Source organism: Monosiga brevicollis, genomic scaffold, assembly GCF_000002865.3.
Source record: "Monosiga brevicollis MX1 MONBRscaffold_31 genomic scaffold, whole genome shotgun sequence".
Classification (NCBI taxonomy): Eukaryota; class Choanoflagellata; order Craspedida; family Salpingoecidae; genus Monosiga; species Monosiga brevicollis.
This window is the reverse complement of record NW_001865068.1, coordinates 180,076-192,633: the sequence shown is the minus strand read 5'-3', so window position 1 is coordinate 192,633 and position 12,558 is coordinate 180,076. Positions and strand designations below refer to the sequence as shown.

Genomic DNA, 12,558 nt, shown 5'->3' with positions numbered 1-12,558 from the left:
ACACTCCCAACCCCGTGCCGACAAGAATCCAGCCACGCTTCAGCCAAAGACAGAGGCACCCCGCCCCTCCTGAAATCCCGCCCCCGACTCCCGCTCTGTGTGTGTTTCGTGTTTTATGTGTGTGTAAGTGTGTGTGTGTGTGTGTGTGTGTGTGTGTGTGTGTGTGTGTGTGTGTGTGTGTGTGTGTGTGTGTGTGTGATCCTTTGACAAAAAGTGTGTGAAAAGAGAGAGACAGATTGCGAGAAAGTAATAAATAAACAGAAGACACAGACACAGAAGACAGAGAGAGGGACAGAGACAAGAGAGACTGACAGACAGACAGACTGACTGACTAACAAACAGACAAACAGACAAACAGACAAACAGACAAACAGACAAACAGACAGAGAGAGAAGAGAGAGTGTGTGTGTGTGTGCGTGCGTGTGAGAGCGCGCGCGCACATACACACAGACAAGAGGACCTCAGGAGGCGCGTCAGAGGGATCGGTAGTCATGACACAACAGAACTGGTCATGTTCAAAGAGTCAAGCAGGAGGGTCCCGAGTGAAAGGAAGGAGTGGTGGGTGTGGCAGGGGGAGTGACGCATGGTCCCGGCAAGAATTGACATGTTAAGAAAGCGTCAGGACCAAATGTCAAGTTTTCATTTTCAAATTTTTTGCTAGAGCTCACACGTCCTTTTCCTCGCGCACACATAGAGCAAAAAGGAAAGGAAAGGCGCGCAGCTCGAAGCAAGGGAAACGCGTGAACTAGACGTTAAAAGGAAAGGGGGCAAGCAAAAGGATGGGAAGAAGTGGCACCATGGAGAAAGGAGTCAACACCCAACTGCAGAATGACCAATCAAGCACAAGAACAAGAAATGGAAATCAAGACAATCGAGAAACACCCTCATCAACATGGGTTGGTGCGGCCGCCTTGATAAAATCGGCACAATGACCCAAGGAAAAGACCACACACAGGTTTGTCTCAAAGAGACGAGCGCAAAAGATTAAAAGTGGGTTGCGCGCGTTTACGCGTTGAACTCAGCAACAAAGGACTTGCAGATGTCGCCGAGCTTGGCCTCCATGGCGTCGGAGAGGGCACCCTCCTTGGCAATGGTGTCGAGGACATCCTGGTGGTTGGCCTTGACAAAAGGCAGGAAAGCCTTCTCAAAGGCAACAATCTTGTTGGTGTCGACGGCATCGAGGAAGCCACGGACACCAGCAAAGATGACAACGACCTGCTCCTCAATGGGCATGGGGACGTACTGGCCCTGCTTGAGGAGCTCGGTAAGGCGAGCACCACGGTTCAGGAGCTGCTGGGTGGCGGCATCGAGATCGGAACCGAACTGGGCGAAAGCGGCAACCTCACGGTACTGGGCAAGCTCGAGCTTCATCTTGCCGGCAACCTGACGCATGGCCTTGGTCTGGGCAGCAGAGCCGACACGGGACACGGAGAGACCGACGTTGATAGCGGGGCGGATACCCTTGTAGAAAAGCTCGGTCTCAAGGAAAATCTGACCATCGGTAATGGAAATGACGTTGGTGGGAATGTAAGCAGACACATCACCGGCCTGGGTCTCAATAACGGGGAGGGCAGTCATGGAGCCGCCGCCAAGGGAGTCGTTCATCTTGGCAGCACGCTCGAGGAGACGAGAGTGCAGGTAGAAAACATCACCGGGGTAGGCCTCACGACCAGGGGGACGGCGGAGGAGGAGAGACATCTGACGGTAGGCGACGGCCTGCTTGGACAGATCGTCGTAAATGAGGAGAGAGTGCTTGCCGTTGTCACGGAAGTACTCGCCCATGGCGGCACCAGTGTAGGGGGCAAGGTACTGGAGGGGAGCGGCATCAGAGGCGGTAGCCGAGATGACAATGGAGTACTTCATGGCATCGGCGTCCGTAAGGCGCTTGACGAGCTGGGCAACGGTGGAGCGCTTCTGGCCGACGGCAACGTAGATGCAGTACAGCTTCTTGCTCTCATCAGTGCCATCATTGAAGCGCTTCTGGTTGATGATGGCGTCAATGGCGACGGCGGTCTTGCCGGTCTGACGATCACCAATGATCAACTCACGCTGGCCACGGCCAATGGGCACAAGCGAGTCGACGGCCTTGATACCAGTCTGCATAGGCTCGCACACCGACTTGCGGGGGATAATGCCGGGGGCCTTGATGCCGACACGAGAGCGGGGAGCGTTCTTGAAGGCACCCTTGCCATCAATGGGGTTGCCGAGGGCATCGACAACGCGACCAAGGAGCTCATCACCGATGGGGACATCGACAATGGCACCGGTACGCTTCACGACATCACCCTCCTTGATGAGCTTGTCGTTACCGAACACGACAACACCAACGTTGTCGGACTCGAGGTTGAGAGCCATGCCCTGGAGGCCAGAGCTGAACTCAACCATCTCCTCGGCCTGGACATTGTTAAGGCCATGGACACGGGCAATACCGTCACCGACGGACAGGACACGGCCCGTCTCCTCAAGCTCGGGCTGACCAGCAGCGCTGAGGATGCGCTGCTCGAGGATGCTGGAAACCTCGGAGGTACCTACGCGTGCAGGCAGCATGCCAGTCAGGGAATGCCTCGAGACCAGGTGTAACTCAACAAGCGCTTGATCACGAGAGAACAAGGAGAGAGGCGGGGGTGTGTCCCTGGGGAAAGAAGAAAGGGTGCACCAAGACGTCGCTTTTTCCAGCACCCCAGGGTTTCACACGCCCTTTCCTTGACTCAGAAAGTCCTAGAGAAGACGACCAAAATCAAAAGCGAAGAGCGGGGCACGATCATACCAGCGGCACGGGCAGCGATGGAGGTGTGAATTTGGCGCAGGGCCGGCGCCGCCTATGATTGAGCACGAAAGCCAATAGCAATTGAGATGACGGGGGGGGGGGGGGGGGGGGAAAGCAATGTGCCGCGACGAAGGCCCCCAACGTTAGTTGGCCCTCGTCTGGCGAGAAAAAAGTTTGTTCCATCTCTGGATTGCATGCGCCCTGCTGCCCTGTCTTTTTGAATGTTTCAATCGAGCAAGTGTGCGCTGTTGGGATGTCTCCACTGTCGCACTGGTCATGGCCGCACCATGCCCATGACCACTCATCTCGACTGGCAGTCGAGTGCAGTAGTGATCAACTGAAAGGGTCACAGCACAACAGCACACGCGAGCTGGAACGGATGGGCGCGGGGACATTTGGGGCAGGCAGCCAGCAAGCCGAGAGCACGAGCGTGCGCATGGGTATCCAATGCCGCAAGGAGGTGCAGTGACCCATGGTAGTTGGGTGATGGCAGCGCATCGCGTCAGTGCGCGCACCAAGCACGAGTGTACCGACACGATGGCAGCCACTGCAACCTCACGCCAAGCCTTGGCAGGCATCTGCTTCGGCGGCCCGCCCCCATTGTCTGTGTGCTCATTCAGCGACTGGCATACGGCAGGCGCAGGGAGGGTTGGCTGCACCACCCTGCCTTTCCCCAGCAGCTGTGGCTTTGGCTTTGGCTTTGGCTCGGTGCTTACCCGGGAGGCAACGACGAGACGGGAGAACATGTTGCTGGAGGAGGAAAAAAAACGCGAAGGGGCTTGATGCCGTTGAGCCGGGAAAGGGAAGTGAATGCCAGGTACGGCAGCCACCGGTCTTAGCAGCCGATCACTGGCACACGCAGAGAAAGGGACGAGGTCAGTGTCCGTTGGGGGAAAAACGCAAGGTGATATCAGTGTTGTGGCAGAGGTGCAGCTCCGTCGTGACACTGGAGAGACACGTTGTTAAGTTGCAAAGGGCAAGGAACCAGGGAGCTGGGTCATATGATACACGGTTATGGAGCGCGTTGTTTCTCCGCAGGTGGGTTGAAATCTCGGAATCGCTCTATCAGGAAAAAAAGACTGTTGGTCTTTTGAACTTTTTGTCGCCAAAGTCGCTGATGACAACGACTGAGAGAAGGCTCCCCAAATGTCAGCCGTTTTCTCTCCTCTGTGGAAGGGCATAAAGCGTCAAATTTTTTTGACCCCCCTCCTTCTGACAAAATTCAAAACCCGAGGAATAAGGCGATGTCTGGGAAATAAAGCGGTAAGGAGGGTATTTTCTCTTAGTGGTATGTAAAAAAGCAACCCGCTTCAAAGTCGGTCAAGTGTGTGTGTGTGTGTGTGTGTGTGCGAGGGCGATGAAGACGAAACGGCAGCGCCGTGGCGCGCTCGGAATGCGGAGCTGGTCGGTCGTGCATTTCAAAAACAGATAGGGTGTCTTTTTTTTTCAAGTCGCACAGGAAAAGGAACGGGCTGTCAAGAGTGGTCGGTGGCGGGGAGGGATGCGATGTGTGGATGAGGTTGGGGCGACGGCAGTGTGTCGGTGTGCCTTGCCATGGCCCGCAGCCGGCAGCAGCACTCGTGGTGTCTTCAAACGCAGCTAGTGTGCAGACTCATTCGGCTGACAAACCTGTGTTTTGTATACCCAACACGCGCAGCCTCGGCATCATCAATCGTCCTTCCTGGAAGACCGCCAGCATGATCCGTAAGCCCATGCCTCGCGCGAGCCGAGTCCTGCCAGCCAGACGTGCCGTCCAAACCGTCTCACCCTCCACCTCCTGCCTTTGCATCAGCCACCAACCCCAAGCTCCTTGCACAGATGGCCACCCGCTGGTACGACTCGTGTCCTGGCTCGAGCTGCTCGCCCTTCGAGCAGCCATGCCCTAGTTCTCTTTCTTCCAGCTTCGGCTCGTGCCCTTGAAAAGTTTCGAGCATGCTCACTTTGGCTGACTGCTGACCAACATGTAAAGGGCTCCCACGGCAGCAGCCTACGGTGCGGCTGGCGGCCTCTTTGTCGTCTACCTGACCGACAAGTGGTTCTCCAAGCCCATCCTTGCGTAAGCGCTTGGCCCGACAAACAACCTGCTCTTCCCTAGCTGTTCATGGCCCTATCTGGTGGCCTACTACTTTGCTGTTCTCGCATCCTCTTAACTGGCGGCCCTGTCTCGTTCCTCGTGCTTTTTGAATATTATAGCAATACCCCCTGGATTGGCGATCGCTACCGTGATTAAATTCTGGCTGGGCTCATGTGCGTCAGCCTGGAAATGTCTCAGACTGACACCCCACCAGACTCCTTTTATCACCTCGTTCATACCTTCTTCCCTGACATGCCCATGGCTGTCGCGCTCTTTGCGAGTGGCCTGCTCCGTTGTTTGTCATCCGTCCGTGTGCCTTGACTATGAAGGCACTGCTTCCTATCCTTCAAAATTAACCACATACTTTGGCCGTTGTCTCCATGGTTTTATTTTTTTTCCTTTTTTTCTCCCGTCATATGAGTCATCACTGCCAGGGAAAGCAACCTGCTCATGTCCGGATGACGAGTACGCGGATCTCACATTGCCTTGGCATATTTTTCCGCGCGGGGCCCACACCCCATGCCCCCATCCTCTTAAATCGCCAACCTCGTGGCCTTCTCAGTCATCAACTTACCAACCGACTTGACCAGCCGATTGCATTTGCATGGGCTCAATTATTTCATCCAGACGATCACGCTTTACATCCCGCCGCTTGCTCAAGGGCACGTCTCAAATCTCGCTCGTCTCCAAATGCACCACAGCGTCGGGTGCTGACATGCGTCTGGCCCCGGACAGGGCCAGCTCAATGGTGCTCTCAGACAGTCGCTTTTCAGCGTGAGGTGCGCTTTCCTCCGAGCTTGGTTGGCGCAGGGCCTCTTCCACTGGCCCCAGGGAAGAGCGCTTGCGATAAGCTGAGGGATTGGAGGCGTTGGACAAGTGATGCTCTGAAATGGGTGTCATGTGGCCTGACTCGGTGCTTGAGCGACGGCGTTGGCGCGGCTGTAACAGCAAGCTGGGACCTGCTTTCACAGCCCCGCTCATGTCCGGCATGCGATGACTGTTCTGGCGTCGCGGCTTGTTCAAATGCGCCGCTTGCTCCGCAGCTGCCTTGTTCTCCTCCTCCAGCTACACGCACCAACACCCAGCAGTGAGGCCCATCGCCCTGAATCGCGGGAGACTGATGCCATCCGGCACAAAGCACCAGAAGCACAGCCAAAGGGGGGGTGTCTTTCCTCCTCTGCACATGTACCAACCTTGTTAAAGTCATCTGGCGAAATGCCCTGGTCCAATCGTTCCACTTGCTCGGGTCGGAGCAGCCAGTACGTCACCATGCCGCCCTTGCCCTTGATCTCAATCTTGCCGCGACAATGCAGGCTACGGGCCATGTCCGTGCGACGCTGGGCTTCGTATTGCTCCTTGAGCAACTTGGCTGCCGCTCCGGAAAGGTGAATGTGGTTCTTGATGCTGTTACTCTCCATGCGCGAGGCTGTATTGACCCTGTGCATCATGTGCGTCCCAGTCTTTGTGAGCTTGGCGGTTCTTAGCACCCGTCAAATCCATCGTTGGACTTGGTGTTGCGCGGCAGGGCAATCTACTTACGTGTCACCAAATAAACAGAAGCGCGGGTTCTTGGTTCCCACGACGTTGGACACGACTGGCCCGCAGTGGATGCCCACCCGAATGTTGATGGTGCCAAGCTCAGGCCGGTCGGGGTGAATCGGAGTGGCGTTGGCCAGCTGAGTCACTTCTTGAGCATACTCGCAAATGGTCACCAAATGGTCATCATGCTTGCGCTTCAAGTTGCCCACCACGAACATGGCATCACCTGCAAACGATCAGAACAATTCAAACCCGAAATTATCAATCACGAAACCGAGACCGCCGAGATTGAGTCACAGAGGCCCCCATGGATTTCACAGGCGTAAGCAAGCGTACCAATGGTTTCTTGCTTGAAAAGGTCCAGACGATGGCACACACCATCCATCTGGGTGTACAAGCGATCCAACATGTCTGCCACCTAAGAGACGAGTGCATTGCCGCAGCACGTTCAAGGTAAGCTTGCATGAAACCCCCCATTGGTTCTAGCCTGGTTCCCCAAGCATCAGACCCTAGTCTTGAGATGACTCCAGTGTTTCGACATACCTCGGCTGGAGACAACTGTGCAGAAATGTTGGTAAACCCTGTGGGTGTTTCACCGGCACGCCAACTTTAGTGAGCGAGAGCCAAGTCTATGCATACATGGTCGATGCTCCGAAAGAGTTTGTTTCCACGCACCGACGATATCTGAGAAGAAGATGGAGACAAAGTGGTCCTCGGGCTCGACCTTGACGCCTATTCAAGAGAAAAAAAATGATTCAGGTTGATCGCGCACTAGAAATCGAAATGTGGGAGGAGGGGAGATCAGGCAAGCTGCTGGCACAAGTTAGCCCGCTTACCGCGCTTCAGCTTCTCCACAATGTGCGGTGGGAACATTTCATGCAACACCAAACTCTGCTGCGTCATGTTGGTACCACGCTGGAGGAACGTGGCGCCCACGCAACTAATGTTCAGACCACGCAAGCGACGGTCTGCAGCACGATACATTGAGGTCAGTTGAAACCAGAGGTCAACTGGGTTTCTACCAAATAGATGGTCAACGTCTTCACCCACCAATATCCGCAAACGGTGGGCGGACACTCGGGTCCTCATGCCAGCACTCCTCGGCCAAGACCTGCGCAGAGCATGCAAATCAGCAAAATGAGTTGTAGTGTATCCTTGACACCCACGCTCTTCGAAAATTTGCACAATTGCCCACTTGCGTGCCGACTCACCGTTAGAACGCCTTCTGTTGGATCGCTTTTGATTGTCGGACGCTTCAAATTGCCATCTTCATCAGGCCCCTTGCCCACCATCATTAGCACATTGCTCATGTCATCGTCCTAAACATCACCAATGATATTTTAGGTGACTGCGCACGCTACCCCACCAAAGATGCAGCCCTTGGTTGAAAGGTGCCCGAACCTGGTAGGGCAGCTCGCGGTTGAGGCATTCGGCCAAGAGGATGCCAAACGCGTACACGTCTGATTCGGGACTGGTGCTGCCACCCCGCAACAGCTCGGGGCTCATCCTACCCAATGCATCGGACCCAATTGATCAGAGATGAGCGACAACATGTCGATACCGTCCCTTACAGCTTGCGAGCTTGCGCCGCGTACCATGGAGGTGATCCGCAGGCCTTTCGATTCTGCTTGATTCCAGATAAACCAAAGTCCGACAGCTTGCCCCGGAAGTTTTGATCCACCAACACATTCATCGACTAGTTCAAAGGCACATTCACAACGTATGGGTTAAAAATGAAACAGCCCATCAATGAGGACAGGGGAATCAATACTCACCTTGATATCACCGTGCAGGACCATGGGTTTGTGGGCATGCAAAAAGATCATGGCGGACGTGATGTCGCGTAGGACAGGGACCACAATTTCCACGCCGGCTTCAACCTGATCGTTGCTGAGAAGCTGATAGAGACTCCTACGTGTGGACACAAAAACGATGCCAACAGCAATCCCAAGGATGAGCGAAAGGTGTCGTGGCGGTTTGGCATTCACGCCAACTATACAAAAGAGGCAATGACTGCAATGCACGAACATTTCCATGCGCTCCATGACCATCAGCGGCTCCATGCCGACCTCCAAGACTGCGCCTAAGCAAAAAGATAATGCAGGCGCCCGCTGTGAGATGGCCATGCACAGCAGATTAAGTGGGGAAGTCTCTGTGAACCTACCCATGACGGTCACAACGCCAGGATGTCGGAGGCGGGCCAGCAGGCGCATTTCTTGCTTAAGGCGCTGGCTGCATGACGAGCACAGCCGAAGCATGGGGTCAGCACATCACCCTTCAAGGCAAGCCCCCGAACCGGCAGGAAACAAACCGCAGGCGCGTTGTGCTGAAGAATGACGACCGCTTGCTTGACCGCTTGCTGCTGGAGAAAAAAAAAACACGCCGGCATGAATAGGCGTCTCTGGCCAGCACGCCAAGGCATCGCAAAACTCTTTCTTCAAGATAAACGTACCTAGGGCTGGCGCCCTCACTCCGGATGGTAGGAAGGACATTGCCAGTGGAGCGACTGTGGACGCGGGCGGCATTGATTGTGCCACTTTGATATTTCTGAGCCTTGGGATTTTGAGTCATGTCACCGAGGAAAGAGGTTGCACGCTTCATCTCGCCGCCACCCTCTTTGGAATTGAAAATATCCATTCGCCGAACACTCCTAGAACACCATGCCGACCCGATAAGTTCGCTTGTTCCTGGCGCATCTCGCATTTTATAAGAGTACAAGTGGCACGCACCCGCGGGAACCATGAGATCCAGGGTCTTTGCCTTGGATGAGCCGCTTGACGGCGACAACAGAGCCGCGCCACTCCGCCTCGAGGACTTGACCGAATGCACCTAGAGACAAGGGTGCACCCGAGTACCAATTAGCCCCAGCCAAAGCCAAGACAGCTGTATTGTCAGCAGAGCTGCTTCACGTACCTTCACCCAGCACCACCGGGGGTGAACCAAACTTCAACTCATCAAAGCCAATGCGCCAAACGGCATCGGCGCGATACTGAGCGTAGACTTTGTAGGCAAAGCCCAAGAGGATCATGACAATGACCAGAGGGATGAGGATTTGAATCATCAGCTTGCTCGTGGGGATGCACGTGCCCTGACTCTTGGTGTAGCCTGCTACGCAAGTGCAACCACCGTCGTCCGTAGCATGCTCGTGGTTGTCACAGTCTCGACCAATAACGCTGACAAAGAAGGGCGATGCCTCCACGTGCTCGCCATCCAGCAGCACTTCGATCGTGTAGAGACCATGCTTGAGAAAGATGTCAGCTGCCTCAAAGAACACGTCGTAGCTGCCGTAGTTGGTCAAATGGGCCGTAGTGAGGTCACTCAGATGTTCCAGCTCCTCTTCGGTAATGAGATCGACCGTATAGGTGACCACTGCATCGACACGCACATGGTGACGGTGATCCACAATCTGTAAGTTGGGCAAGAGAGGGCGGCATGGGCAGGGCACATGCAAGCTTGAGCAAGCGAACGGAGGGTTCAGAGCATCCGGCTCGCCAAATCGGGCTGGCGAAGAGAGTACCTGAAAGTCGATCCGATCGAATTGTTGTACGGTGACGCAGGTATCGATGCGGGCACAGAGTTGAGCACCAGCTTCCTCGGCGTTGAGGCTGAATTGGTTGAGCAGCTCAGAACCTCGCATGCTAAATTGTTCATCCATTTTACTCTTATCAGCTGGAGCCGAGCCGAGCGTGTTGTCGGGATGTTTGGTAATGAAGGCAAAAACCTGGCCATGCAGCCCATGCATGAGATGAGTGTGACTTGACGACGGTTAGCCAGAGGCAAATCACGGGCTGCGTGAAGAAACTTGCACTTGACTGACCTCGACTTCATCAGACACCCGACAAGGATTGCAGGTGCAACGAAGAACAGTGGCGCATGATGGGGCATCGGCGCCACAAGCCGTGTAGCGCTCCCCAAAAGACATGGGGAAAGATCCAAGCGGACAGTAGTCGAATTGATGTTCCATATCCTCACTGGACTTGCAAGAGTAGCTCTCGCCGTCGTCATCAATGACCCCCATGCGTTGCTATCACGTCGAACAGAGGAGGTGACAAGCCAAGCAGCAATTTGCAGTGGGGACAAATCGAGGTGAGGGACTGGTGCTATTCGCGCATGGAGTGGAACGCAGCGGGCTGGGCCACATACCAGCAAGTTTTGTGAGGAGGAATAGGCCAGGGGATATGCCCAGTGGTGGTAGAACCCGTTGATAGCCATGACAGTTTCGTTGGTGATAGAGAAGAGAATGGCTTCAACCAAGTTGACCAACTCTTCCGAGGTGTCAGGAAAAGCGGCAAGACTGGAGCCGGCATAGAGCTGGGAAGACGTGCGGAGGGGAAATGGCTCACCAAGCACAGTATGGAAGGTTTCATGGAGGACCTAAGCACAACCAGGCGAGTTGGTAGGAGTTGCATTAAAACCAAAAGTGACCGCTGCGTCGACCAGATGGGTAACAGCGGAGCCAGTCTGCAAACCTTGAGCTGATCGGTCTGCAGCAGACCATCATGGATCATCGTCTCAAGCACGCCGACCGGCACGAGGGCAATCTCACTGGGGCCATTGACAATATCCAAAAGAGCTTCCTCGGCCGAGTAGGTAAAGCGCACCTGAATGGCAGCGGCATCACAGCGGAATGTAAACATGATGAGCAACTACATGGGGGGTGGGTGCCTGTCCAGTGAGTCCATGCATGTTCGATGGAGCATGCTTCGGAGTGAAATATGCAGCTACCTGTTTTGCAGTCAAGAAAGGATCATGCTCAAGCTCGCGCATGATGCGAAGCCCGATGAGGGTAGCCGAAAACAGCGGATGCTCTGCAACAGTGACGGCATGTCCATCAATGTCAGCGATCGAGTTGACACTAAAGTTGCTCGTCAAAATAACGGCACCGGTATGACGGATGTAGTGGCCTATGAGGCGAATGAGGGTGATGGACAAGTGAGTGTGATGAGAAAGACAGCAATATGAAGGAGGCGCTTCACCACTGACCGGCAACGTTGCTGGCGAGGGCGGCGATTGGGGCCGTGTGGAGCATCAAGCTACCACATGCCATGGTCAAACCATCACCAAAAATAAAATGAAAGCTGGCGTTGGCTTGGGAGATGGCGGCCTTGAACTCGGCAGTGGTTCGGAAGCTGTGTACATTGATGGTCAGGTTGGTGGCGTTGGTTTCTGCGCGCAAAGAGGCTTCGAGAAAGTCCCAGGTGGGCTGCATGGCATCGATGCAGGCGTTGCCGTGGCATTCCACCATTTGAGCAATGTTGATGATCATCTCCTCATTATCAAGGGCGTGTACTTGGGAGATCCCCGAAAAGGCAACAATGGCAGCGGCAAGAAGAGGGAGAATCAGAGGCAGGCGCGATAGGATGGAGGTATGTTCTCGTGGATGAGGCAGAGCCAGCCGCCGCCGCGATACGCGGGGGGTTGCCGACATGGCAACGATGTGAACGGGGCAAGGCAAGACTGAATCCAGCAAGAAAGGCGATGGCCAAGTGAGGTGTGCCTAACAACGAGCACGATGGAGAAGAGGGGGAGGGGAGAGAGGGGCAAATAAAATGGGAGATCGGTGAGGGAGGGGATCGAGATTCGGATGTGTCCAAGCGAATGAGATCGAGCAGGGATGTCTTGCGAAAAGGCGTCCTACCGCGTCCGAGTTGTCAGGCTCAGGCTCAGGCTCGTTGGAGTTTGCACTGCAGAACGGTGTGGGGGTTGGCGGGATTGCGTGAGCAGCTTGAAAAGCGGTTGGGGGTGCAAGTGGTTTGGGTTGAGGCGGGGTAGTGGGGGTCGCGAGTTTTTTGGGAGGGAGAAAGGGTGTGCGTCGGGAGAGAAAGACGGAAGCAACGCGTTGGTCAGGCTATGGCAGATAGAGCGCACCCCCCACAAGAGTCCAGCGCCGCCACCATCCTGACCTGACTGCCGTTTCTCCATAATGCACATTTTCTACTCATCAAGTAGGCTTTACCTTGTTGGTGTTGTGGGTTGGGTGGGGATGTGGGTTTCCAAGGATAAACCCCAATCCCCCAACACACGCAATAAGGCTCGAAGTGGGACGACTCGCGAAAAGATTGCTTGGGATGACAGAAATTTGAAATACGTCACCACTCGTCCTCTCAATCGGACAATTCCGATGGATAGGGTGACATACGTGCTCGACTGACATTGCCACTCGTGTACTAAAAGTTCT

At 54.8% G+C, this 12,558-nt stretch overlaps 2 protein-coding genes across 2 annotated transcripts in view; both read right to left on the bottom strand.

Moving 5' to 3' along the window:
* Positions 1–913: 913 nt before the first annotated feature.
* On the bottom strand, positions 914–3,513 carry MONBRDRAFT_34164 (uncharacterized protein; the record flags this gene model as incomplete). Its single annotated transcript, XM_001749468.1, has 3 exons — positions 914–2,528; positions 2,768–2,819; positions 3,283–3,513. The coding sequence occupies 3 exons, from the start codon at positions 3,511–3,513 to the stop codon at positions 1,006–1,008; spliced, it is 1,806 nt and encodes a 601-aa protein (XP_001749520.1). The 3' UTR covers positions 914–1,005.
* Positions 3,514–5,510: 1,997 nt separating this feature from the next.
* MONBRDRAFT_34163 (uncharacterized protein) overlaps positions 5,511–12,558 on the bottom strand; it is a gene marked incomplete at both ends in the record, with an annotated part of 10,378 nt that continues 3,330 nt past the window's right edge. Inside the window, 23 exons of the mRNA XM_001749467.1 lie at positions 5,511–5,906; positions 6,035–6,278; positions 6,381–6,606; positions 6,717–6,798; positions 6,924–6,961; positions 7,056–7,112; positions 7,217–7,348; positions 7,431–7,491; positions 7,592–7,699; positions 7,782–7,887; positions 7,976–8,076; positions 8,156–8,291; positions 8,409–8,463; positions 8,545–8,612; positions 8,833–9,030; positions 9,110–9,209; positions 9,294–9,786; positions 9,898–10,101; positions 10,198–10,404; positions 10,524–10,754; positions 10,850–10,981; positions 11,106–11,284; positions 11,364–11,669. Coding sequence (XP_001749519.1) covers positions 5,511–5,906; positions 6,035–6,278; positions 6,381–6,606; positions 6,717–6,798; positions 6,924–6,961; positions 7,056–7,112; positions 7,217–7,348; positions 7,431–7,491; positions 7,592–7,699; positions 7,782–7,887; positions 7,976–8,076; positions 8,156–8,291; positions 8,409–8,463; positions 8,545–8,612; positions 8,833–9,030; positions 9,110–9,209; positions 9,294–9,786; positions 9,898–10,101; positions 10,198–10,404; positions 10,524–10,754; positions 10,850–10,981; positions 11,106–11,284; positions 11,364–11,669 — 3,860 coding nt within the window. The remainder of the gene's footprint in view (positions 5,907–6,034; positions 6,279–6,380; positions 6,607–6,716; positions 6,799–6,923; positions 6,962–7,055; positions 7,113–7,216; positions 7,349–7,430; positions 7,492–7,591; positions 7,700–7,781; positions 7,888–7,975; positions 8,077–8,155; positions 8,292–8,408; positions 8,464–8,544; positions 8,613–8,832; positions 9,031–9,109; positions 9,210–9,293; positions 9,787–9,897; positions 10,102–10,197; positions 10,405–10,523; positions 10,755–10,849; positions 10,982–11,105; positions 11,285–11,363; positions 11,670–12,558) is intronic.